Here is a 27,892-nt window from a genome sequence, read left to right as displayed (position 1 = left end):
CATACAGAACATATATATTCCACACAGAGGTCAAAACACTTCTTTTTGCTTGAGCATAATGAGTGGCTTAGTTTAAATTTCTTATGTCTAAACTTTTTTATGTAGTGAAGTGGTTTATCACACTTAGGTCAAAAGCTTTAAAAATAAAATAAAATAGACTACAAGTACACAACTTCCTTTGTAGCAAGCACTTGCACAACCACTAGAACATCCTGTGGAGGATGTCATGTCATGTTTTAGGCAGAAACACACGCACACACACGCACACACACAGAATACAGACTGAGCTTGAACAGCATGGAGAAAATGAGCATTATCTTTTATGTTCTTACAATTTTTGGTATGTATGTTCATTATTTTAAAGTAACAATATATCTGTTTATTGTACTGTATATAAAAAATGATGGTGCACAGTCATGCTTTGCTGCAAGAACAAGATGGTTAAATATGGAATTAGTCACTAACACATTCCTAGGATTCCTCCGACTCTGTGTATAGACTATAGTCACTATATAAACTATACACTTAGTGTGCAGTTTGGAGTATCTTGTGTTTTCTCTGATCAGTGATTTTTTTTTTTGTTACACAGGGGCCCTTTTGGTGCCAACATATGCTCAATCCTTTGATAACTCGACTAATGTTAATACTTCCACCAACCCCGTATCAGATGAAATGAGCTCACAAACAACTGTGAGCAAGGAAACTACTGAAAACATCTCGAACATAACTGAAGACTTCTCATTAAGCTCTGAAACATCAACTGAAGGTAACAGTTTGGTGACATTTACTGGTCATGGAGAAAATAGCATCTGCTTTAAAACACAAATAAAGACAATAAAAATAATAAAAAAATAAATAAATAATAAGTGAATAAAAGTATTAATAAAAAATTACTTTCTTTTATAAACACATTAATCAGGTGGTTAAGGTGTTAAGGATTTTTCACATCTGCCACTTGAATCAATTAAAAAAAATACATAAAAAACTAAGACTAACATATTCGTCTATGTGTAACTTTTAAATTTTTGTAATGATTAGATTTTATTGCAAATTGTGTTATTTTGTTGATTATTTAATTACCACGCTGCCCTTACTGAAGGAAGTTTACACTGTAAAAAATGTGGAAATATCTTGAATATAGTTACATTTTTAAAAATAGTTTGACAACAACCAAATTTAAGATTATCAAATAATAATGTTGTCAAATGTTACTAAAATTGCAAGCGAAAAAAATTCTGCTTCTGTTCCGCAAATAATTGCACTAGTCTTTGGAAATTTATTTCTCGAAACCTTTGCTTGCAATTTAAATACATTTGACTAGAAATAAGCTTAATAATCTTATATTGGGTTTGCTGTTAACTTATTTTAAGAAATGATTTATAGATTTGCCTAGAATCAAGATTATTTCACTTGCTCACATTTGGGTTTTTGTTACAATAATATTGCCACTATAGTTTTGTTTGTTTGTTTTTTGTTTACGTTGATTTGTTTAATTATCTCAGGACTTGCACAAGACAATGTAACTACAGATAGTAAAGCAACCAATGCCACGAAAGGTACAAACATATACATTCATATCCACAATATTTACAAATACATATACATTACTCTCTCTACTAACAACACCACAAATTTAATATGAACGAAAATATAAAAGACCTAATCATTTAACAGGTGAAACGACAACGAAAAGTGCAACCGAAAAGAAAAGCACCACAAAAGCAGGTTAGTGAGCTTGTATTTGTTTTATAGCGTAGTGTGCGCCAGTGTACAGTAGAATATCATGACAATTACAAACGTTAAGTTTTGATTTGTGATGCAAGACTGAAAAATAGTGTCATACTGTAATAGTATTGGTGTCGTATGTTTTCCTACATCATTTTATACTAATAACACCACAAGTGCTTTTACAACATATAAAAGATCTAATCATTTAACAGCGCCTTCACCAAGCACCAAAGGTAAAACCGAAAAGGAAAGCGCCACAACACCTGTACCAGACACCAACGGTATCACCAAAAGCCCCACAAAACCTGTACCAGACCCCAATAGTAAAACCAAAGACCCCACAGGTTAGTGAGCTTGTATTTATTTCATTGTCTAATGCATGGCAGTGTAGTATGTTAAGTTGTTAAGTTATGGCCGTTAATTGTCAATATGTTACTGTATGTATGACATAAAATTGGTGTCAAAATAGTATTAGTGTATTTTTTTTTTCAAGTCAAACCAGGGCTTTTAATTGCACAGAATAACAGGACACAGTTATGAGAGTAAAAACTCCCTTTATTTCTCTATATAATCCCCTAATACACTAATGCACTTATCCCAGTGTTTCATCCCAGCTTGGACACCATCAAGGTGTGGCCGCAAAGTATGGCTGCAGTTTGGCCACAAAGGATGCTTGAGCCATGATCGGCCTGCCTGCTTCATCCCTGAAAAGCCGGCCCCCCAGGAACTCCTTTAATAGCACAAACATGTGGAAATTGACCTAAAGGGATCCAATAGATGCAAAGATGAGACAAAGGTGGCAGATTGATCATAGGCAGCACTTAATTAGTATTTAAGCAGTTTGAGGGATAAATCGGTGTGTCCTATGAATTTCATCATAACCGATCGGTAAACGTCAAAATACATCCAGAGTTTCACCAGTGCTGGAATGCCATCAAGGTAAAAAGTTTTCTCAGTACACCAAAGCCATGCTCAGACTGCCTGCTTCATGGCTGAAACAATGGCCTCCCAGGAACTCCTTTAATGGCTCAAAACATGTGGAAATGGCTTGGCGCAAGGTCAGGACTGTACGGGGGATGTGGCAATAACTGCTAGCCGAATTCCTGTAATGTGCAAGTGGTGTTGGTGAATGAGTGTGTTTACAGTTCCCACAGACAGATGCGTCTCTTCTGCAATTTGGCAACAGGTTATCCATCCATTTTCAAGAATCCAAGTTTTGAGTACTGAATATTACCAGTTTAAATGTTTTACTGCGACTTAGAGTCTCTTCACCGTACGACAGTTCCACAAACACGGTTGCTGCCATTTTGCTCAACACACGATTAATGTGGCCTACTATCCATGTTGTAATATGACACATCTGTCACTTAGCAGCACAACAACAACAACAACAACAGGATCCTTTTTAATCTCTTCTTCTGCCCGGTGCACTCTGCTCAAGTCCCAGTTTGACCTGAACACTCCTCGTATTGACTTTGTAGACTGCTTTGTAGCTTGTAATTTTCATTAGCTGTTGAATAAATGTTCACTTCCTTTATTATTATTATTATTATTATTATTATTATTATTATTTACAGCATGTATACTAAGAGACATGAACTTATGTGTTGTTGCTGCAGCATTCTACCTTCTAATAGTTATGTTGTGATGTTTTATTTTCAGTCTCTTCATCAGGTAAACATTTGATTAATCACATAAACAGATGACAACTATAATACATACAGTACAGTATATTATTATTTCTGTTAAAACGCTGTTTCTTTATTTGCTCCGTTTATAGTGTACATCATCATCATTCTGGTTGTCATCTGCTTGATTATTTTTTGCATCATCGTCTTCTGTGTTTATAAAGGTGATCGCAGGGTAAGAAACTATTTAAAACCACAATTTGTCAGCACTATTTATTTTACTGCTTGATAGTTTTTGAGAAAGTACCCAAATACCACATTATTCCTAAATACCGTGTTGCGATACTCATTTTAGTCAAGCGCACTTCATTCTGCCTTTCAGAGATACTCTGTAGATATTCATGCCAAAAATGAAGATGCTCAGATTCCACTGGCTTTAGTCGAGCCAGAATTGTGTGATGTCTCGCCTAAAGGTTCTTCCACAAACTACATAATGGACTATATCTTTAATACTTCAAATGGTAGACAAACTGTACTGATATTCATTTTTTTTTACGCATGTACAGACATGAAAACATTTGCGTCTGCTGAGGAGTCATCTCCAACTGGCACCGGAGAGAAGACTGAGGAAGAAAAAGGTAGTGGAAATCCTTTAGAATATACTGTATCTTATCTGTACATAAAACAAGCCTGGCCAAAAAGTCATGCACACTAAGATTTGATTAATATCATCTGTTTGCTTTGATTACGGAGCATAATGTGGTGGCCAATGATTTGTAAAGATGATTCTTCATGCTCCCATAACCCATAACCAGAAAACAAAATCCCCTTCCCAACTGTGCTTGACTGATGGCACTTAGTTTGTAACCTAGTAATCCAGTATAAGTATCTATCCAATGACGGAAACTTTAAAGCATGTCGCTCTGGATCTGCCAAATGCCCAAATGTAAATGTTAAATTCCATAGATTCAGGTTGTCAGCTGACTTTATTTAGACCTGACCAATTGAAGCAACCCCATATCATAACCGTTTGTCATCCTAGTGCCATAAGCGTCATGCGTGACACACCCATCCTGCTAGAAAGGGGTCTAACCTTAGGGTCAATCAGGACCACATTACCCTTTTCCATTGCTCCAAAGTCCAATCTTTATGCTCCCTAGCAAACTGAAGTCTTTTGTCTGACTAACCTTACTAGTGGCTGTTTTGTGATTTCCTGTTAGATTGTGCTTGTGAAATTGGTCTTAGGATGGAAATATACTTGCTGGTAAACCATGAGTTTGCGCAGTCAACCAGCAACACTGTGTCCGCATTTGTTCACATACTGCATGTGTTAATAGAGAATTTCAGTAAGGAACAGAGGGGAGAATTCACCTGAACAATTTTGGATAACATAAACGAACATGCCACTCGGGAAGCTTAGCATTCAGGTCGACATTTAAGATGGTTTTAATCTCTTGCTAGTTGTTTTAACACACTATTACATAGATACATCATACAAGTTGGGGTAATTGCAGGCATGGTCGCACAACTTTTGCCGTGCCGGCGGTCTCCTTTGCCTCTTACCTCTATTTGCATGAATACGGTAATTTATGAGGACATGCACAAGCTACACACCAAATGAATGCAGGATAGGCAAGGCAGCCGTCATGGGTGTGTACACAACAGACTTTACATCTCCATTCATGGTCATTTTTTTTTTCTTAGCACACTTCTTCCACATAGTGGTTCACCACTATTCGTTCAAGATCAAGATATCCGTTGGACAGTTCTTATCACAATTCCAATAACTTAAATATTTCCTTTGATTAATGCATGCCGAAAAAAATTACTCTTAAAATGTCTAAAATGTTGATTTTTCTTTGGCCACAAAGTTTACATCATATTCCTTTGAAAGAAGGTGTGAAAATTACAGTACATTTGCGTGCCTGCACATTTTTTGCAACATCTGTGAATAGTTTCTGTTAATGATGCACCAGTTTACTTCCTCTTTCTTTGAGGAACACAGAAGGAAGTGAGTTAGCTCATCAATTGCTTCATTTTTATTTAGGTATCTGAATTTCTTGAGGCACATTTGCACTTCTGCATCAAATTTTCCTTAATTTACACACATTCTCTCAAAAGCGTAAATATACCATTAAAAAAATAGGTAATTTATGCAACAACAAAAAAATAAATTGTTAAATACTTAATAAAAACACTTAAAATTAATCAATTCCATTTAAGACTTTAACTTACAGACAATTTACTGCAGTATAAAACTGTCGATGTTGGATTGAGTATTGGATTAAGGTTAAGATTATTTTCAACTGCGCTAGATGAGTTCGATAATAGAGGAGATTTTAGATGGTAAAGCGGTGAAGTGAGGATTTCCTGCAGAACAAAAAGATCAGTTATCAGATCATTGTTCAAAATGCTGTAGAGGTCAGATCACGGGAGAAAAGAAAGCTTTAGTGGTTTAAGTGAGGACAGTCTATTACACAAACAGCTTTAGATCTAAGATTAGGAGTTAGTTTATTGCAAAAAAAAAAGCTTTAAAGTTATATTTTAGAGCATGTCGCCAATCCTTATTTACTCACGATATATTAAAATAAACAACAACAACAACAAAGGATCATTAGACTTTGAAAGCTTGAAAAAGGCATGCGGTGTTGGTAGCTAATGCAACTCTAGTTTGGCATTTATTTCTTGTAAGAAGCAAAATTTTCTATTTAAGAGAAAAAGAATAAGAACATTTAAAGCTTAACATGAATAAATATGTCTAATAATCTTATATTTGGTTATTGGTTTACTTATTACATGCAATAATACATAAATACATTAAAAAAAATGTGTTTCCTAAATTGTAAAGCCTCCTGGTGGGCTGTGGTGGTACTGCAGGTAGACTGGGAGAGGTCTTTTACAGCAGAGTACATTAACAAATGAAGTTTGGTGGCATAGTGGTTAGCACTGTGGCCTCACATCTCCAGGGTCAAGAGGTCACTTCCCTTCTGGGGTCTGTGTGCGTGGAGTTTGCATGTTCTTCCTGAGCTTGGTGGTTTTCTCTGGGTACCAAATTTTCCTCCCACAATCCAAAGACATGCAGAATAGGCTACTTTCCATGTTTCCTATTGTGTGTGAGTGAGATTTAAAAAAAAATATTTTGATAACTTAAGTTTGACTCTATTATACACTATTATACGATTTAAGTTTCATGTTATGTTTCATTTATTCAACCTCTAAATTGAATATACTTAAAAGCACATATGACTTAGATGGTACCTGTGGCGTACTTTGATCAATTAATATCAGTTCTCACCACTAGGTGGAACTCTAAGACAACAACTGTGGTGAGAGACTGGCACCTGTATATTTCTTAGAGGCATTTACAGTAAATCTGATATATTTAATTTTAAAATTAAAAATGTGTTGCTTGAGGAACGATATCTTTTATTTATTGTTAAGAGGAACACCCAAAAGTTATTGCTCACGTTTTATAAGAAACCGAAAATCCCAACGTTACCCAATAGCTTATGGCAGGAAGCAGAAGTCTTGGTTGTGGCTTATTTTTTTTACTTGGTGAAGGTCAGAAATGTTCCTCCTAACCTTAACAACATATCATCGTTTTATCACTATCTAGATTTCTAAACTCACCTGTTCCTCTAGGATACTGTATGTGAAATGGATTTGTGAATTTTAAACAATGTGTGTGATTTACTGCTGTTTTAACTGTTTGTTAAAGCATGACCATAAAAACAGGAGTTTAGTTACCATAAATTCTATCTTTTAGCATCTTTTTGACTTCTCTCTGATGAAATCTCTCATAAACGAAGACGTAAAGCTGATTGAAATTTACTGGAGACTTGATGATGAGACTCATAGCCGCAGTAAAATGATTGGGATGGTGCGAAGGTTACTGAATACTGAATACAGATATTGGTTGAAGTGTGACGCCTGATCCTTGAAAATCAACATCGGCAATTTGCAAAAGAGACGCATCTGTCTGTGGGAACTGTACACACAATCGTTCACCAACAACACTTGTACATAACAGGAACTCAGCTGGGAGTTATTGCCACACCCCCTGTACAGTTCTGACTTGTGTAGAAGGAGTTCCTGGGGGGCCAGCGTTTCAGACTTGAAGCAGGTCAAGGCTCTGGCACACTGAGAAAACTTTCTACCTTAATGGTATCCAAGCACTAGTGAAACACTGGGATAGGTGCATTAGAGATTTTACCTTTAAAACTGTGTTCTATTATTCTGTCCGAACCAAAGTCCTGGTTTGACTTGAACGCCCTTTGTAAAATCTGAAGAATTTTCATTTTATATCTTAATTTGGAAACATTGAATTGTTTAGGTTATAAACAAACATACCAAATAAGGCAATCACCAAAACAAGAACAGCATGTAGAACAGCTTGATTACATCACTAAGGATGTGTTAACAGACACATTTTGCAATAGGTCTTTGGAGATCCGGTCATTTCTGTTGTCTGGGGAATAGAAATTAGATGAGAGGTGACAGATCCGGGGGTAGTCCGGGACTCTGACTAATGGAGTACCGGAGCCCTTTCTTTTACTTTCTTTCTCTCTTTTTTTTTTAAAAGGGAGATGAATAAGCTGGGCTGAAATAAGTTTTTTTTTTTTTTTTTTTATTGTTAAGTGTACACCTGACATAAGTGTAAAATGGCACAATTGAGGGCTACCACTGAGAAAGGAAAGAAAGCTCACTTCTTACAGTTTTTACAGCAATGCGTGCAACAAATTGTAAATCCTCTTTTCTCAACTTTTGAATTTGCAGATATTTAAAATTTTATATATATATATATATATATATATTCATGCACCCTTTTTTTTATTATTATCATTGTGTGGACGTAGAGACAAAAGGCAGTTTCTGACTATACCATATTCATGCTCTATTTGACAAACTTTACGACTCATCAACTGAACAGTAATGTCTCTTACAACCACCGAGTGGAGCAACTCCAGAGGTAAAAAGTTTTAGGTTAAAAAGAATACCAAAACTGTAAACTTTAATCATTGTGATACTTACAAAACTACTACTACTAACAATAATTAAAATAATAAATTATAAAAAAAATTCCCCATTTGTAAAAAAAAAACACAGCTTTTGCTATTTAAGTACACAATGCAAAACAAAGACATGTTCTAATAAATTCTTAATTATAATAAAAAAAAGAATTGCTGACTGTCCTGTCGTTTTCAGCCCAATTCACATTCTCTGACTCACCATTAACATCTGCAGAACTTTCTCAGAAAGTCAGGACCCAGACATACCATTAGCCATGTTAAACCTAATAACGGTTATTTCAGCTCTTTGGTCCGACAACTGTGGATTAGAGTTTGATGTTAGCAAGGCATTAAGCAGACATCGGAAAAGTGAGATGAAAAGACACAAAGGGATGGATTGCACTCGGCCAATGAGTGAGTAACGCAGATGTGCTTTAGCTGAGTCAGGGCTCGGTCCCTGGTAATAAGCAGGTGCCTCTGTTTTCCCACCAGGACCAGCTGTATCTCCTGCACGAGCCCTGTAGGTCTGACTGCGCTCACTAATCAGAGTTCACTCACTTCAGTTGGCTGTAATAATTATGGAGGAAGTGAGTCAGAAAATGAGCAACGAAAATAACTGCTGTATGTGGAGGGTGTGTGTGTGTGGTGGAATGAGGACTAATGGTTTTGTTTGGTGGTTTTAGAGAGCTGGTGGTTTAGTGCTGGTGGAAACTGGTAAATGAGTTTATTATGGTGATTTGTGTGGGAAAGGGAGAGATATGTGGAAAACCTTGATCCTTTAGTTATAGCTATGTTTTTCCCCCTTTACTTTCTTGTATACAAGTTTCACTTGTATGGATTAATAGAAAAAAATGTTCAAGTCAAACTGGGACTTTTGATTGCACAGAACACAGTTCTGAGTGTAAAAACTCCCTTTATTTCTCTATATGATGCCACACTGATAACTGCTTCCATTCACTGAATTTTCATAGGAACGACTGCAGTGGGCTCCGAGCCACCTTGGGACGATCGTTATTTACGGACATACAGTCTAATTTTAAATGTTTATACCTTTCAATCTTTCACATCAATTTGTTTTATGCCTCCATTCATGAAGAAATTTCATCACAAGTCCTGGTTTGACTTGAACGCCCCTCATATGAAATGAAACTAATATAAACCAGCATCACAAATTATTTTAAACATGTTGCAGCTTGTGATACTGTACATGCCAACGCTCCAGTTAAGCCCGCTCCAGGATTTGAAATGTTTCACATGTAAATGATTTCACATTAATCCCGTCCGTTATCGCATACTCTCCTCCACAGCCCCGAATGAAGCTGATCAGCAGGATACGAAAAACCCGGGGGAGACTTCGACCACTGAAACTTCTGCTGAGAAGCCGGCCGAGCCAAAAAGCTTGGACGTGAGTGAAGAAGATGCCACACCCTCCACCAAGACCTCTGTGGAGACTCTGAATGATGGGCTCAATGAGAACAACAGCAACAACAATGCAGGTGGGGGTCAATAAAAATATGTGTCTGTCCAGACATTTCTGAGATCCTGTAATATTTCTATTTGCAGGATTTTGACTGTGATTTTGAGTGTAAAAGCTAAAAATAAAACAGATATGTAATGTAGTCCTCTGACTTTTTTTTTTGCGTTCTCTCCAACAGTGCATGATCTTAGTGTGTGCTTTATTGACATCTGCCTCAATGACTAATTCTAAGATGAGCTGAAGATGAAAATGAAATGGTGAGTTCACACACACACACAGACACACACACAGAGTAAAACAATCATAAAACATATGACAGGGTAACATTCCTACTGAAAATGGATATTTTTCCCAGTTTAGCAACCCTAAATTTTTAACACAGTCTAAGGGCTCATCCTTTAACCTGACCACGATTATCAGTTTACAAAAAGGATTTGTGGTTTATTTATTTTTAATAAGCTAGCAGGTGTACATTCTTTTCTAGAATTCTAGAAGGAAGAGGCTTGGTCACAAATATAATACTTTATAAGTTCTAAATCAAACATTTGGAAACATCAATTAGCCTAATCTGCATGTCTTTGTACTGTGGGAGGGAAAAGGAACACCCGGATTTCAGGGTTCATTCTCAAATAGCGTAAAATAAAGGGTTATTACACTATGTAGGGTGTATAATGCCTTGTCCCACACACCGAGTAATGCATGAGTGAGCATGGGTTAGAAAGGGATTTGGGATTCAGCCTTGTGTTAGAGGGTAGACAGCTTTGTAGCTCACCTTAGCCTTCTTTAGGAGACAGCATGATAATTCACAATATATATATATATATATATATATATATATATATATATATATATATATATATATATATATATATATATATATATATATATATACTTAAAATGTTGCAGTGCTGTTATGCTCTATTATGACCAATCATGGAACACCTCTCACTCTTTAAAATCAGAGTACTCAGTAGGAGCTGTTCCATTGAAAACTGTTTCTGTATCTTCTGTCCAATCAGACTCCCGCATTCAACAGTACTGTGTTATGAGCCAATGTGAATGATACTGATTTCAGTTAAAAGCAACATTATTTCATGTAGTGCATGAAAACAGTTATGAGTTATGAGGGACCCCTGGGATAGAGTGTACTGTATACTCATAACAACAAGTGTAGCTTACTGATATGTAGCGATGCATAAACTGATGTTTGGTGATTTCATATAATATAGTTATAATGAAGGAATAATATACTAAGAATATTATAACTAAATAAGATTATATATAGTATAATGCCTCCCCAGTATACAGTACATTAGATAACTCAACCAAGATTAAGTGTCTCGTTCAGAGGGTAATCCTACATCTTTGCCTGTGTCTTTACATTTTTTCATATGGTACTGTATGTTGATATAGAAACATATACTTTCAGAAAGACTCATAAACCAAAGCATTAAAAATAAAATAGTGTATGAACCTAATGATGACAATAGTAACTAATGTTATATTCAAAATGCCTTATCTACTCCTTAATTATAGTTAAGTTTAACTACACTACAACTTATATTAGGAGTATAAGATTATATCAGCATGTAATTCAAAGAGTAATTTACTTCCAATTATTTTACTTAGCAGAAGGTATAGAGGGAAAAATATTTTATGCCGGGTCAAAAATCAAAATGCTTTGCTGAATACCTGAAATTGAGAAGAGCCCACTGTCATCGCGCCCATTTCAGCGATCAGTCAGCAGGTCCAGGCCAGCTTGCATGTCTCCAGACCCTTGCGGCAGGGCTTGTCTCCGTCAGAGTGCTACAGGTGACAAGATGTTAGCAGCTCACCTGTGCAGGAACATTTAGAGGCCCAAGTAGCTTCACATCTGTCCTCACCTCCCCGGGGAATTCACACAACTTTGTACTGCTGATGAGAGACCTGTATCACTGACCTTTCAGCAGATACAGGCTTCTCTAATGACCGGTGGCAGAACCGCACTAAAAAGTGAGGGTATCTCCACATCCTAGATAAAACCCCTGATTAAAGTATGCTTACACTTACATCTGATTAAAATATCCTGGAAAGCAACACAGCTGATGTAATCATGCAAAGGTGTGTCTATCTATTTTAGTGATTGCTTTTAATTTTTTTCAAAGGGAAGTTGTATATAAAATTGTGTATGATCGTTGGATTTGAATTGCTTATTAAAATGTTATTACTATATTACTATATAGACCATTTCAGGATCAAAGCAAGCAAAGAAAACCTTTTGTTAGTAAGGATACTCAGAAAAAAAAAGGCTTCAATTTGCTAGGGAGCTGTTCTTCCCTTTAAACTGCTGCCTAATGTGCTTTAACTACAAGGGATTAGTTTTAAAATAAATTGAAACCATAAAAAAAAACATAAAAATTGAAAAAAAAGAACAATTTCTTTGTCTAATATTGCTTATCGAATTACCCTTTTAAGTGACACTACTCGTTAGTAAGCGTAAGTGTGTAATACTATCCATTTCCTTGGTGTATTGATGGACGGCCATTTTAATTTGTAATAGATGAAACAGAATCTGAGTAAGGCAAACTGCCCAAGTGGAGAAAGGGTCAAGTGTTGGCGACAGGTCAGGCTTTGTATGGAACACACTTACTGCTTTCATCTGTCAGCCGTGTCAGTCAGGGCCCTGACCCCACACCACACCAGGCATGGCTGCTAATGCCTCCTTTGGCGCCATTCTGGAGAAAGCCGAGCTCAGGTTTTCCTCTCAGCTGGTGCGTGTTAGAATATGTGCACATAAATATACACTTCTGTAAGTTAATGCTTGGATAGCATACTGTGATAGTTAATGTGCATCATTCTATTTGCTGAATCAGTCAAGTATTACTCTGATACATTTCTGTTAAATTTAAAGTGTTTAAAATGGAGTGCAACTAGAATATGCCTGTTTAATGCATCACTTTATCACAGTTATTTATAATCCCGTATATGCAGTGGCTTGTAATGTTATATCTCAGGCTGGCTCGATATCTCATTTTATACCAGCTCATATACTCTCACCTCTCACAGTGAAATATAAAACATAACCACATAGGTTATTCCATGCTGAGCACACACAGGCATATATACAGTACATATTCTACAGTATATATATATATACACAGCCTGGAAGAAAAGCATTGCAGAGCACTGCAATTTACTACAGAAACCTTCCGGAATGCATGAAGAGGAAGATGGATGGTCACAAACCATCAAGCAAAGCTGGTGGTATAAAGTTACCCAACAGCAATGTGAAAAACTAGTAGAGAGCATGCCAAAACTCATGAAAGCTGTAACTGCAAATCGAGGTTATTCCACCAAATACTGATTTCTTAATGTGATTTAGCCAAAGCATTAACACAATTTGAGATGGCAATAGAAAGGAACCTTCTGAGGAACCAGACTCAACAGGAAATCCATCCTCAGTTGGGTGATATCAGATAGCTGGGATTCAGGTGCAGTCATACAAAAAATAACGCAAGGTTTTTTTATTTTAAGATGTGGACGTGTCTGTCCTGTCAATGCGTCTTTGCATGCGCCAACTGTGTTGAATAAGGTCATGAGTTTGTGCAACCACTCATTAATATTAATATGCAAACAGAAATATGCTTGGGGTTTTGCTCTGGAGGATGGCAAGCAGTTAGTGAGCTGGATTTGTTGTGGTCCAGAAGAAAGTATAAAACTGCTTAAGCACTGCTGTGAAATCCATGCGCTGCTGGTGCTGACTGATGACGTCGGCGAGTACCCCACTCGCGTGTAGAGGCAAAAAAGTCACACGAATTCTGATCTGCCCCTTCTCATACGGTCATGTGACTTATCTCATAAGTCACATGACCGCTTATGAGATATATTTTTAATCTAGGACCACTGACCAAGGACCGAGTGACTCAGATCCAGTCTGAAAAGAATCAGATGTGTTTGTTTAAACAGCTCCAACTGTATCAAGTGTATATCATAGGAAGCAATGAACATAGTGAGAAAGACCTGACAAAATGTCAGGGAAAGTCTAAAAACACACCTTGGAAAGACAAAAGGGTGACTCTTCAGGGGACGTACATATAAATCTAAGATACCTGTCACTTATCCCACCTGGTTTAGTTGCTAAATTACTGGCTGGAGCTGAACTCAGCAGAAGTGACCTGTGCAATTAGACTTAACTTTTATAAGTGTTACTGCCCTATTATTGTCCAGGAAGTGGGCATGATGTTAAAACAGGGTTGAATGTATCACTTCCACAGTTTTAAGTGGAATTATAGTAAGTATACCCAACTCTACTTTTTACTAGTGAAAAAAAAAAAACACTAGTAATTAGACACTGACTTTTAATTTTATTGTTAGACAACAGTTGGTTGGTCTAACAATACTTACTTCTACAAAGCCATTTCAATAAATGTTGTTATAGAAAAGCTATACATTCTATATATAGAATATAAACCATAAGACCATAAGATCTAAAAGAAAGACCATCCTTTTCTGGGACAAACTTAATGGTGCAGTTACAAATGCAGTCTCTTTCAAGTCAGACCGGGACTTTTGATTGTGCAGAAGAACCGAAAAGAGTTCCAAGAGAAAAAACTTCCTATATTTTAGCGAAATCATTGATAATTCTTTGTTTGATTCAGTGCCACGATTGGTCTTTCCAATTGCTTCATTGGTTTTAAATCACATTGGTTTATGGGGGGGGGGGGGGGGTAAGATTGGGAAACATTGCTATAACACACTGCTCTAACACTCTCACGAGTGGGAACCTAGCCTAATTGGACATATTAATTAATAAGGTATGTTTAGTTATAGCAGTGTAGCACGGTTTAATAATTAGAACATGTAATACGATCTGTTTAAACAAGTTCAGGGCCATTGTGTTGGAAAAGCGGCGAGCTCTCCTCTGAGCACTGCAGTTTTTATAACTTCAGTCTGACATTTACCTTGTGTGCTCTAGTGTGGAGATAATAAATGTGTGTAACAGAGAGTGTGTGAGTGTGTTTGTGTTTCCTGGGTTTTGATGTGGTAATGGTTCTTTATCTGTATCCCCTGGCCACCTGTAACATTGCTTGAAGAGCTGTTTAAGTACTCCACCCCTGAGTTAGAGCAGGTGGTGCGTGTCTGCTTTTCTGAGATGAGCCGAGCTAAACGTTTTCCACCAGAGCTATAGCCTGAACTATATGTGTCCGTATGAAGTGGAGTATTTTAGTTAATATGTTTCATGGCCTTGTTTTTTAAAGTGCATGCTTGACTTATAAACTTGGTTGATTCGATATTTATTTATGTAAAACTTCTAAAGAACCTAACGACGCATCAGCTATACAAGGCGCGTCTTCATACCCTTGATCTCTCCATCATATCAAGCTGGATAAGCTTTTGGATCTAGACTATAGAGAAAAGTATAATTATAGTAAAACTTTATTTACGAAAGCTAAACTACTAATACGCATGTCTGTGTGGTAGTATAAGCCAGGTGTGCTTTGGTAGGATACTTACGCAGCTTCTTGTCTTGCTAGCGTGGCACTAATAGCATGAAATTATCTTTTGCATTGTGTTTGAAGGAGATATAAAGTAAACTTTTTGGGCGGGTCTATTTTACAAAAATGGTGGAAAGTGCTGTCACTTAGATTTGTTGATGCAAAAATAATTTAAATTAATATAACAGAAACATAAGCTGTATATATTCAGAAAATAGAGTGTACTTTCAATCATAAAACACATTTTCTTACTTTAATGCTTAATATTGAATTGTAACCTTTTTTTAAGGCCAAGTTTAAGTAAATGTCTTGTAACTGGGACCAGAAATGGGACCACATACTTTTCATCTAAATATAAAATAAATCTGATTTAAAATAACACCATTATCTTATATAAAATGAGTTAAACAATGAATTAAACAATAATTGATTAAAATAAATCATATGAAATAAAAAAATCAATCACTCCAAACTATGTCATTGGTGTTACTGTTACACAAAAAAAGATATTTGACAATTTGAAATTGTTCCTGCATCAGAGGTCTCTAGTTGAAGAGCACTGGATAAATGCAAAAGGTTTATTATCTCACTTCATTTGTTTAGAAATGTCATAATTTATTTAACAATTTCATGCGAAGTCCAGCATTGGTGTTACTCATTTTATGATTATAACTGCCAAAAGTTGGACATAAAAAACATATAATAATTAATAAAAATTGATGTAACTTTGACATAACTGTACATAGTTAAGCTTTTTGTCTAAACTGTCATTGGTGTTACCAAGAAGAGAAATAACAAGAGATATTAAATGTATTAAAAAGCTCAACTTTTTGTGGATTCTTAGCGGAAGTTTAAAAGTAAGAGTTATTGCTATCAAAGAAGTTAATATTCTTTTTCTGTAGAATGACCCTTTTATAATAGAATTTGCATTAAACAATCTACTGTATAAATAAACTTTATATAAGTTTTGCTGCACTGCAACACTGTGCTCGCATTCACGTCTTTAATGGTTTCATAAGCCTTTAAGACTTTTAAAAGAATTATATTTAATATACTTATAATGAAATATAATGTAATATAATATTACACTGGCATAAACCACAAAGCAAAAACACTAATATAAAAAATAATAAAATGTATTCCTATTTCCAATTAACATAAATATATTAATTAATATAATTCTTTTCAAAGAGAAATTAGATTTGGCCTTTTTTTAGTCACTGTAGATGCTGAATGTGTTTTCTTGGAAAATCAACAAAGCCTGGCCAAAAACAAGTTGCAACTTTGCGACGATTAATATATTACAGCTGCTAACTATTCTTTTAATCCTAACAGATGCAGAAAGTAGCTTTTTTCTTGAACAGCCATGCCAGAAGGTGTATTCCATGCTTGTGCAAAAGATTTTGTTTGGCCTGCATCAAGCAAAGAAAACAACTAAGGCGATTGCTCCTGTTTGAATCCTGGGTAATCTTGCAACCATGCAGAGCCAGGAGTCCAGACAGCAACTTGCCTGTGCTTTCTTGGGGGTGGAGGTGGCAGGCAAACATGCACTCTTACATCAAGCATAGAGACGTTGAGCTTGTGCAAGCGAAAGGGGTAGATAGAACTTTCCTCTGAGTATATGACACTGTCCCCAACGGTGCATGAGCAGCAGTTTGAAAAGATGTGGTCAGCTGGTGTGACATGTGTCAGAGCACATGATAGTCTTTGACCGCCGAGGTTGGCAGCTGTTGCTGATGTGGGAGTGCGATAATATTGATGCGTGGGAATTGGACATGTTTAAAACAGAAAGAAAACAAACAAAAAAAGGAAAAAAAATAAAAAGTAAGAAAGTGACTGTGAGCCACTGCGATCGGGGATGAATTAAACACTTGGTAAAGTTGCATGATAAAAGATGCATTCAGTTTGCTAGAGCATAATGATTGGACTTTGCTTATTAAAGGTAAATTTTTCACTAGTGCTAATCACTAGTATATAATCAGTCTTTTTATATACTGTAACTCTTGGACCATACTACTCTTTTCATCTCAGAGTTGCCTACATTCATCCTGACTTTCAGTGTTGTATTGCAGTGAGTTCATGCTTCTACTGTATGTGTGTCAACTTGCTTTGATGTCCATTTGGCCTCACTCAAATGGCTTATACCCAAAAATTCTTTAGTTCATTTAGTTCACCAATAATTCCAACCGCTCTTCTATCTTCCCTATAAAGATTTACACCTTCTTTCTTTGCCACTATTTTTGCAGACCAGACGTGTGGTTTTGGAGTTATGCAATGGGATCTTTTGAAGATCTCCTAGCTCATATTTCTCTATAGTTGGGAGGCAGAAAACCCTTTTCCATGCCTTCATGCACACTACCTCCGCCAGCTTGCCTTCTCTTAAAAGTGCATTCTGGCGCCGTCTCTTCCCCTCCCATACTTGCCCAGAGATCTACATATTGTAAAGGGAAACGTGATTCATCAGACCAGGCATTCATCTTCTATTGTAATGGTGTGGTGGAGGGGGATAGTCATGCTCACTTTCCCACTGTAGACACTTTTAGCTGCGGACAGGGGTCAGCATGGGCACTCTGTCTTGTCTGTTGATATTAAGCTCCATACACAACAAGATGTGATGCACTGTGTGTTCTGACACCTTTTTATCATAGCCAGCATGTACTTTATCAGCAATTGGTGCTGCAGTGGCTCTTCTGTGGAATTGGACCAGACAGGCTTGCGTTTGATCAGTGAGGCTTGGGTGCCCATGACCCTGCCACAGGTTAACCAATTGTCCTTCATTGGACAACTTTTGTTAGGTACTAACCACTTCATCCTAGGAACAGCCTGTAATTTCAGCATTCTGACCCAGTCATCTAACCACCACAATTGGACACCTTGTTGCTCAGATGTTATTTTTTATGCTTCCGACACATTTACTTAGAGAACTGACTAGTGCCACTTAATATATCCTACCCCTTTGACTTGTGCCACTGTGGTGAGTTAATCAATGCTATTCACGTCATCTGTCAATATCTTTGATGTTATGACTATACAGAGTTGGCAAAAAGTCTTCATCCTTATATTGTCTTCTTGTCTCCTTTATCATATCTTATGTCAGTCCCAAGATGGCTTTAGTTTTTAGAATCACCCAGATGTAACTACATCTTGTATTCAAGTGTCACAAAGTCTATTGCCATCAATATGATATTTTATGTTTTCATCTGCATTTTTTATTTACTTCTTGATTTTGCCATTCAGCAAAAATCAAGAAGATCAAGAAGAAGTGATACCTCTCTATCTCTCTATCAAAACAAATCTTAGCAGTAACTATATTTAAATGTACCTGAAATCTGTATACCGTGGTATTGCGGTGTGTTGATATTATATAGTTTGGCTTCTTCTGACTGTATGTTCATCATCTTTCTTCCTCCAGCTGTCACTTCTCTTGAGCTTTTTTTACCCACCCTTTGCTGGCCATCCTGAAAATGTGGTGTGTTTTTAGAACGGCTAAATTTGTAAGGACTCAAGGAGCTGTTTTACAATCGGGGCACTTAAGCGAGGTGATAATTAGTCCACAGCAAATGAGTGCAGGGTGTTCGACTTCCTGTATGTGTGCCGGAGCAGTGAATGTTCTGCTTTTAGCCTTCAGTGTTTGATTCTCTTTTCACCAAGTGGCTTCATACTTTTAGACAGCTTCCTTGCATTGGCTTGTGTAAGGCAGGAAGGAATTTGGCAACACAGAGCAACCGTGTTATGGTTGTAGAACTGAAGAGCTCTTGCACTTCTTTACCAAAGAACTGCCGCTGTAATTATAAACACTGTCCTGTGCTAATTCTAGGACCCTTATTTACAGTATGCTGAAACGAAAATGATTGATTTACAACAAACCAGTTAAGATTGAATCTCAGATACAATAAAACCATTCCAGGAACAGAACTTTTCAAACCCATTTCTCCAGGGTTGGGACTTGCACTGAGGATGCCTTGCTTCTCCGTGACCGGGTGTCATATATAGGGTTATGGTCCGTGCCCAGGGGCCAAAACGTGGCCCTCTGATAAGCAACACTTAGCCTCAACCACCTAAGCCACCACTGCCCTATGTTGATATTTACTTCTAAGTTATTTCCAACCCAGGTCCTGGAGGACCCTCTGGCCTGCACATTTGAATGTTTTCTCAGGGTGTCCTTTATGACCAGGGTTGAGAAAACCTGATCTGTAGCAAAGATACTGCTTCTCACACTGAGCCTAACAGTGACGCATTCTCTAAAACACGAAATCGCTGTCATGTGGTTACTTTAAGAGGTAGTTCATGCCTTTGCAGCCATGTCTCATAAAGTTGTCTATACATGCACGAGTATGCATGCAGTTACAGGTCATAAGGAAGTTTGTCATTAGCTGAATGAAGAGAATTATTCAGAATATTTACAACTAACTAGGAAAGAATGAAAGAACTTAAGCAAAACTGAGACAAAATCAATGTACATCAGGCAGTGAAGGAGGTCATTATCTATCTGCTGACATATTTACTCAAGGAACATCTGCTTCCTGCTGGACCGCATGACCTGCCATCAGGCATCTATGTCAAAGGTCAAATGTCAGACAGTCCTAATTAGAGGTTACATGAAACAAGACCAATGCACCATTTGTCATTAACATACAGTACTAATCGTAATAGTTTGGAATGGATGCTCATGCAGTGCTTTGTTCATTGATAAAGGTGACAGTTTCTGGTTTTATATTGATTATCAGTTCAGCCTTTATTCATGACAAATACATTACTAAATGGTGAAATCCTTTATTCTTTGCACATCCCTGCTTTGTTAGTAGGCTGGAGTCAGAGCGTAGCGTCAACCGTTATAGCAGACAGGGGTATTAACACACTAAGCCTTAACACACTAAGCTGCCATCAACCTATTATCGTTTCATTTTTTTTTTTTTATCGAATGTTTGAGTTTTTAGTCATTTCTAATTGCATGTTGTCCTTGAAATGAACACAAACCTCAAACTCCTCTGTCTTGAAGATCTTCCTGTTGTGGAAAACGTTGTAACTGGCCATTATCAAGGACTAGCACTAGAGAAGTCTTCCATAAGCAGAAAGTCTCACGATAGCAATTAGTACTATCGTGATAATCATGATAGTGTAACAGTACTGTTTTACTGAAACGACACCAGAAAAGGTTTAATTGAACCTTTTGTTATGTGTTTTTATTAAGCAGGATTGCCAGATAGCATCAAACATTTCACGTGTGTCACACATATACATTACAAAACACTGAAGTTATTCCCTTTACATATCCCAGCCTGTTGGGACGCTGGGGTCAGAGCACAGGGTCACCAAAGATATGGCACTGCTGGAGCCGAGAGGGTTAAGGGCCTTGCTCAAGGGCCCACGAGAGCAGCAGCTTGGTGATGTTGTGGCTCAAACCCTTGACCTTCTGATTAGTAACTCAGAGCCTGATCCCCTGAGCCACCACTGTTATTATAACACACATAAATGACCAAGTGTAAAATCACCTTTAAACTAAATTGCATATTGTTTTTATTGCTAAGACCTCCAACTACTAGTTGAAGTGTAATATATGAATAATAAAGTTTTGTATTACTGCTAAGCATTATTGCTTGAAGTTTCAAGGTAAGCACAATATATAGACTCTGCCTTATCATGAAAGATTTATAGTCATATATACATGCATAATTTTCCATGCATTACTATATTTACATGCACACACACACACACACACACACACGCACGCACACACGCACATACTCTTCTGTCAGCTTTCTAAATTATCTTCGCTCTGTATTTGCTTTGTTAGCTGTAGATACCAGTTTCAGATTTCAAAGAGACTTCTCTTTTAAGAGTGTCGGATGAAAGAGGAAATGTCCACTTGAAGACATGTACACACACACACACACATGCACAAACGCACACATGCACGCAGAGCATTGATAGATATGCCCATAGTCATCTCCGAGGCTAGAGTTATCAGATTTCAATTTTTTTCTTAATCTGTTGAAAAAATTGATCAGACATGAAAAACTGTTTGCTTTGATTTGTAATTGACAGACATCTGAGATTCCAGGTGTAAGAAAACTGCACCTTACATACCTTTCCCAAACTATTTGCGTGTGTGTGTGTGTGTGTGTGTGTGTGTGTGTGTGTGTGTGCGTGCATGCGTGTGTGTGTTTGTTATAGGGTATTTTTTTGCATTTATGGAAGGAGTCACTAGTGCCACCAATGATTGACATTTACAAGTACACTTGGGTGATGAGACTGTGCTGCAGTAAAACATTGCTTGGGCATTCCAGTAAAACCCTGCAGCTTGTAGATCTGCAAGAGGGTTTGTTTATAGAGGAATGACTCCCACAGGGCAGGTTTTTATAACTTACCATATGAGCTAATACCACTTAGTACTCAGCCAGACTGACCTCTATTTAGACTCTATATTCTTCTTTAAGTGGCCCTGGTTGTTAGTGTCACCTGTTCCCACACCATGGGTGATACGGTGATGCAGTACAGAGTGTTGGTGCTTTACCTCTCCAGAGTATAGGGTTAGATCCCTTCTCTGATTGAAGTCAGTGTGAAGTACCTGGTTTCTTCAACAGTTCCTGGTAGTTCATGTATCTGTTCATGGTATTAAAAATAAATACCCACACATGTTATGCTTTTTCTTTCTTACTTTGTATCTCTAGAGCACATACATAAATTCCAAAGGTCTATTAAGGACTCATCTGCACTGACCCTCAGAGTTCATGTCCTGCTCTGTGCAGCATAGCAGAGCGAGCTGTGATCAAATGAGCACTGAAAGATAGACGCCTTCTTCTGTCCATATCAGCTCTGTACATCACAGTCACATTCCACATGCCAGCACTGGCAGTTTGAGTCCAGAAATCACCAACATTGGATCCATTCCTTCACTCAAGAAGGAGAAAAAGTGAAACTGCTCTGAATAATGTGGAGGAAGTCAAGTGCAATGGCCAATTTTTTCAACTTCATAAGAATAATGGGTTATTATCATTTCTTATTGAATTGAACAATGACTAAAAATAAATCTGGGGGACAAGTTTAGGGTTTCAGCAGGTCCTCCAGCATTCCTCTTACTCTATCACTTGCACTGGTACATTCTGGTGCAGTTATTTACTGTACATGGCGATGGAATCTTCATTAATAAAAAAAAATTACTTAGAAACTTTGTAGCTCACATTTCACCAGATTGCAGTAATACACCTATTTTTTCCCAACATCAATCACTTCAAGCATAGTGCAGTGATGAGACTCTTAGCCGCAGTAAAATATGTGAGCAGTGCAAACATTTTAAAGAAGCACACATGTCGTGAATGATGATCCACTGCAGTTGTTCTCATGAACATTCAGTAAGTGGAACGCCTGATCCTTGGAAATCAACAGATAACTTGTTGCCACCTTCTGCATCTGTCTGTGTGAACTGTACACACAATCATGATGGAACACCCTTGCATAATAAATCTGTTCCCTTTTGTTGTGTGGTCGCTTAAATATGACCAGGGGTTCGCTTCATAAGAATTTGTTGCCATTTCACTTTCAGCCGTGTCATGTTCGTCTCCATTGTTCATCGTTGTGAGTTTAGCGCGTTTGCGCTCCACGCCCATCAATCAATCAGTGCAGTGGTTTCCGGGGTGCAATTTTTCCCCGTTGTATTATTTGTATTATGTTTCATTTTCATTCATTTGCTTTTTACTCAGTAATGAATATGATTTAAAATGTAGTGACGTACAATACTTTAAACAAAACATACTTAAGTAAAAGTAAAATTACAGATTTTTAAAACTATTTAAAAAATTAGAAATACACAAAAAATCTACTCAATTACAGTAATGCGAGTAAATGTGATTCATTACTTTCCACCTCTGTATTTTATATTTTAAGGTAAAGTGCAGAGATTGAAGTATTCAGCAGGTGATTTCTTTTCCCTGAAATGTACACAGTGATTGTTTAAAGAAACCATTACATTAATATTCCTTTTTTGCTTCCTTGTCATTCCTTTGCCCTTACCTACCAGAACTAGACTGTTTTAGAACATAAAGCCAAGAAAAAGAACAAAAGAGATTTAATTAGTCACTTTATTAAAGGTTTCCAGTTCCAGACCAAACCCAATAAATCCAGTCAATGAAACCTAATTCCTACGGGCCAGTACAGAGTACAAAGTTGGAACAGGTTATTTGAACGTGCCTCTTGGATTAGCCCCCAGGTTTCTCCCACCTTAATAAATCCCCCGAGGAATGCCAGGTTTTTCAGCTGCTGCTCACTTTCCTGGGTCAAAGCTGGTCTGATCCTTATCTCTGCATCGAGCTCAGTATTCTGTATTTGTACTTTCAACCAAGAGCAAGTCAGCAGCATCTGTTATGCATGTATATTTGAAGACATTACTGATATATAATATAATATAATATAATATAATATAATATAATATAATATAATATAATATAATATAATATAATATAATATAATATAATATAATATAATAATGTGAAGATTACCTTGAATACACATACACAGAAAAAAAAAATACAAGTAATGCATTATGACATTGCATTATCTGGTGATGTTTTGGTGAGTATTAGATTGTAAACATTCTTTAAAAAAAAGCATGCATTTTGGTAATATAAATATTTTTAAAACATATTTGACTTATCTAGGATAACTTATCTAGGATATATAACAAAAAAAATCCTAGCTTTTGTAATTTGCTCTGGATAAAGACGTTTTCTAAATGCCATAAATTTAAATGTAAATGTATCTTAAGTAGTAGGTAACTTATTCTTAGCATATGCGAGGTTGGCCAATGTTAGACAACTATTAACATCAACTGATATTTTTTTTTCCACAGCCAGAACAAGAAACATCTTACAGAACCTACAGAAATGGAGGAAAAAAGAAGAAAATTTGAAAAATCTTAGAAAAATGAAATGTATACACAATTTGGCCAAAAGTATATAACCACCTGACCATCATATTTGCATCTGGCTCTTCCCCAAACTGTTGCAACAGACTTGTAAGCATACTAATCTATAGGATATCTTTGTTTGTTGTATTCTTATGATCTTTTTTTTTTTTATTAGAACCAAGATGCCCAAACATTCAGCCATATTAAGCAGCTTTGTAATGAATTGGAATGTCAAATGTGCTCCTAGCCTCCTTATCCAACATCATTGCCTGTCCTCGTGCAATCCTGTGCCTAAATTAGAACAATTTCCCAATACAGAGGAGTCCACATACTTTTGGACCTATAGTGTAATTGTGTTTGCATGTCCTTGTACAGTATGTTACTTCCATTACGAATGAATCAAGGATTTATTTAAATTGCTGAACATTTTTAAATGTGATTTTTTTATTTATATTTGAGTAATGAATTTTTATGATTTTCATACAGTACGGTAGAGTTTACTGTCTATACAGTATGCACATAAATGTTGATGAGGATTCTCTGTCTTCCAGGAGGAGTTTTATGGAAGTTGAGTCATGTCAAATTAACTCCTTCTTGTTGTTTTGAAAAATTTCGTTACACACCCAAGTAGTTTCATCAGTCTGAGACAAATAACATAAAATGACAAATCTAACAATTCCCTTTCAGGAGTAAGGGTGACCATTACATCTTACCAACTTAACCTCTCATCCTCACATTGTCTGTTGTCCATCAGTGAGTTTTCATGTGAGAAACATCACATGGAGGATATATTTGGGGTCTCTATCCAACCTTTTCCCAGACTGAAGAAACTATTGTACTTGGATGATTAACAAAACATTTCAAACCCATAAGAAGTCCAGTTGACATGACTCAACTTCCACACTGTGCACATAAATTTTATAATAAGCACCCAATCCACACACAAGCAAATAACGTATTTATAAATATAGGTATTTTAGAAGCTATAGCTTCACACCTCTACTACATAACAAAATGAATAAATTAATGAATTCATAGTTTCCAATAATTAATACTGGCTGGAACAATCCCAGTTTCATTAATATTGCTCCAAAAAAACACTGCCGTTTAATGCGACCCAAACCCAAGGAGCTGCCCGACTGCTCCTTTCTGCAGGGGATCGGACAGGGGAAACTTTTATAAGAAATCAGATCAGCAGTTCTCCAAGAATTTACATTTTCTGAGCAATTTGCTTCACATAGACTCTTAAAAGGGACACTGTTCACCTCAATCTTTTGTAAGCAACAATTTAAAATAAATAATAATGATTAAAAAAAAACTTAAACACTTTCCTAGTAATATGAGTGAGGAGTTAGAGAAAACCTTTGACTTTTGCCAAATTGTCACCTACTGTACCCTCCTTCTCTACCACTTTGGTAGATGACGAAAGCACCTTATTAAAGTAGTCCATGAGTGCAGGGCAAACTGCAATAGCAGTAACAGAATGTAAACTTCTTTATTATTATTATTATTATTATTATGTTTATTTTTTTAAAGTCCACTTAATGCATTTAGTTTTTAATCTTTATGGCTTTGTCACATTTTGCTGTCATTTTTGTGCCAAAAACTTATTTGCTGTAAGCTTCTAAAAAAACATGAACAACTTTTGAAATTCAATAATTTTTTCTATCTTGTGTGTCTAAGGAAAAAACCATGTCAGAAGGAGTGAAAATATTAAAAAAATAGGATTAATCGTCTTTTGTCGTCAAACTGTTTGATGATTTACAGGAACATCTGTCTGGGCTGCTGTTGTCTTAGCTAACTGTACATCTAACCTGAAGATGCAACAGCATTGCGGTTTTATAATAAATAATTAGCAGATCCTACCCTACCTTCTTTGAGAAATCTACTTTAATCTCAATTACATTTAATGCATTACAATTATGTCTCCTTTTTTATTCTACTTGCCAAGGTTGTCAACATTGTCTTTCTGTTATCTATTTTACTTTGGAATGTTTTAGATGTATATGTGTATAACATTAAATGCTGTAGCTGCTGTATATAACCCTAAACTCTAGGCATGTGTAATTAAATATTAATTTCACTTATAGATAATACCACTATTAAGTCCATTGGTTCGAACTAAGAGGCCCCTCAGCACCTATATTTGTGACATATTAAACTCACTGACCCTGGATCATGCCAGTTATCCAGTGTCTTGCGGTGAGCAGGTTAAACCTGATCACAAGAATGATATTTAGTTATGTGATATTTGTCACCTCACTTTTTTTTTTCTTTCAGGAAGTGTCAGCTCCAAATCTTTATTAGAAATTGTTGCAAACAGATACCTGTTCTGTATGACAACTGCTGCTGGGAGACAGATTGCTGTAAGGCAAAGAGCCATAAAACTGCTTCCATGCTGATAGGAAGTTTAGATGGTAACCTACAAGCTCTCTCTCTGCTTGCTTTATGAGGTGTCTCCGCTCGGCTATGTAGTGTAGGAAACTTGTATTCCACTTTGTAGCTAATTATTCCGGAGGACTCAATCCTAGAGGAGGACTGAGTGATAAGATGTTCTTTATAGATTGACTTGAAATAAAAGAAAATGGCTCCTGCAGAGATGTGCTAAAAATTTGGATTAATGTATTACAGATATGCTTTATTTAACAAAATGTTATATTCATTATATTAGTTATTATTCATTTAAGTTTTCATCAACCCGTGTTGTCCTTTTAGTGGTAAGTTCAAGGCCTCCAAACAGAGCTCACTTAGCTCACTTTAAAAACACGGGCCTGCTCAGGAGAAAGGCATATTAGTGGGACACAAATGCCCTTAGCACAGACAAATTTAATTAAAATATAAAATTTAATTCATCACACTGCCAGATCTTTGTCCTTACTCACTCACTCACTATATCACTTATCCTATACAGGGTCGTGGTAGGCCTTAAGCCTATCCCAGGGGACATTGTGCACAAGGCAGGGTACACCCTGGACAAAGTGCCAAACCATCATAGGGCACTTATTCACTGTGAGCAATTTGGAAATGCCAGTCTTTGCACTGTGGGAGAAAACCGGAGTAGCCGGAGGAGATGTGGATGTGGAGAACATGCAAACTCCACACATACACACACACACACACAGACCTGAGGTGGGAATCGACCCCTGACCCTGGAGGTGCGAGGCCACAGTGCTAACCAATACATCTCCGTGTCACTTTACTTTGTCATTAGCTGTCATTATATGCAACAAGTCTGCATATCATAACTCAAAACCGAATAAATAGGATATTATTAATGTAAAACAAAAATATACAGTGCCTTGCAAAAGTATTCCTACCCCTAACACATTTCGTCACGTTACAACCACAAACCCTGAACCACACATACAGTAATTGTGAAGTGGACGGAAAGGATACAAGTTAAAAGTGTGGCATGTATTTGTATTCTTTAAAAAAAAAAAAAGGATTTTTTTTCACCTAAAGTAAATGCATCTGGTCTTTTTCTTGCTGAAATTTGAGAAAGTGTATTCAGACACTCAAACATAATAGCACCCACTTTTTTGGTAGGTACTGAAAAAATCCATTGAAAGATTCCATTAAGCAATAGTCATGATATTAACATCTGATCCATTCTCTCTCTCTCTCTCTCTCTCGCTCTCTCTCTCTCTCATTTTTCATTGTGTCTCTTTAAACAT

General features: G+C 36.7%; 2 protein-coding genes across 2 annotated transcripts; both read left to right on the top strand.

Moving 5' to 3' along the window:
• Positions 1-247: 247 nt before the first annotated feature.
• LOC128528824 (uncharacterized) lies at positions 248-2,077 on the top strand. The gene is made up of 5 exons (XM_053501973.1): positions 248-340; positions 590-766; positions 1,503-1,556; positions 1,675-1,725; positions 1,941-2,077. The coding sequence occupies exons 1-5, from the start codon at positions 298-300 to the stop codon at positions 2,075-2,077; spliced, it is 462 nt and encodes a 153-aa protein (XP_053357948.1). The 5' UTR covers positions 248-297.
• A 1,289-nt stretch (positions 2,078-3,366) lies between these two features.
• si:dkey-27h10.2 (uncharacterized) lies at positions 3,367-25,195 on the top strand. The gene is made up of 7 exons (XM_053501420.1): positions 3,367-3,402; positions 3,509-3,591; positions 3,739-3,829; positions 3,923-3,994; positions 9,673-9,861; positions 10,021-10,099; positions 24,162-25,195. The coding sequence occupies exons 4-6, from the start codon at positions 3,925-3,927 to the stop codon at positions 10,065-10,067; spliced, it is 306 nt and encodes a 101-aa protein (XP_053357395.1). The 5' UTR covers positions 3,367-3,402; positions 3,509-3,591; positions 3,739-3,829; positions 3,923-3,924; the 3' UTR covers positions 10,068-10,099; positions 24,162-25,195.
• Positions 25,196-27,892: the final 2,697 nt, after the last annotated feature.

Source organism: Clarias gariepinus, chromosome 8, assembly GCF_024256425.1.
Source record: "Clarias gariepinus isolate MV-2021 ecotype Netherlands chromosome 8, CGAR_prim_01v2, whole genome shotgun sequence".
NCBI classification, from domain to species: Eukaryota; Metazoa; Chordata; class Actinopteri; order Siluriformes; family Clariidae; genus Clarias; species Clarias gariepinus.
This window is presented reverse-complemented; position numbering and strand designations above follow the sequence as displayed.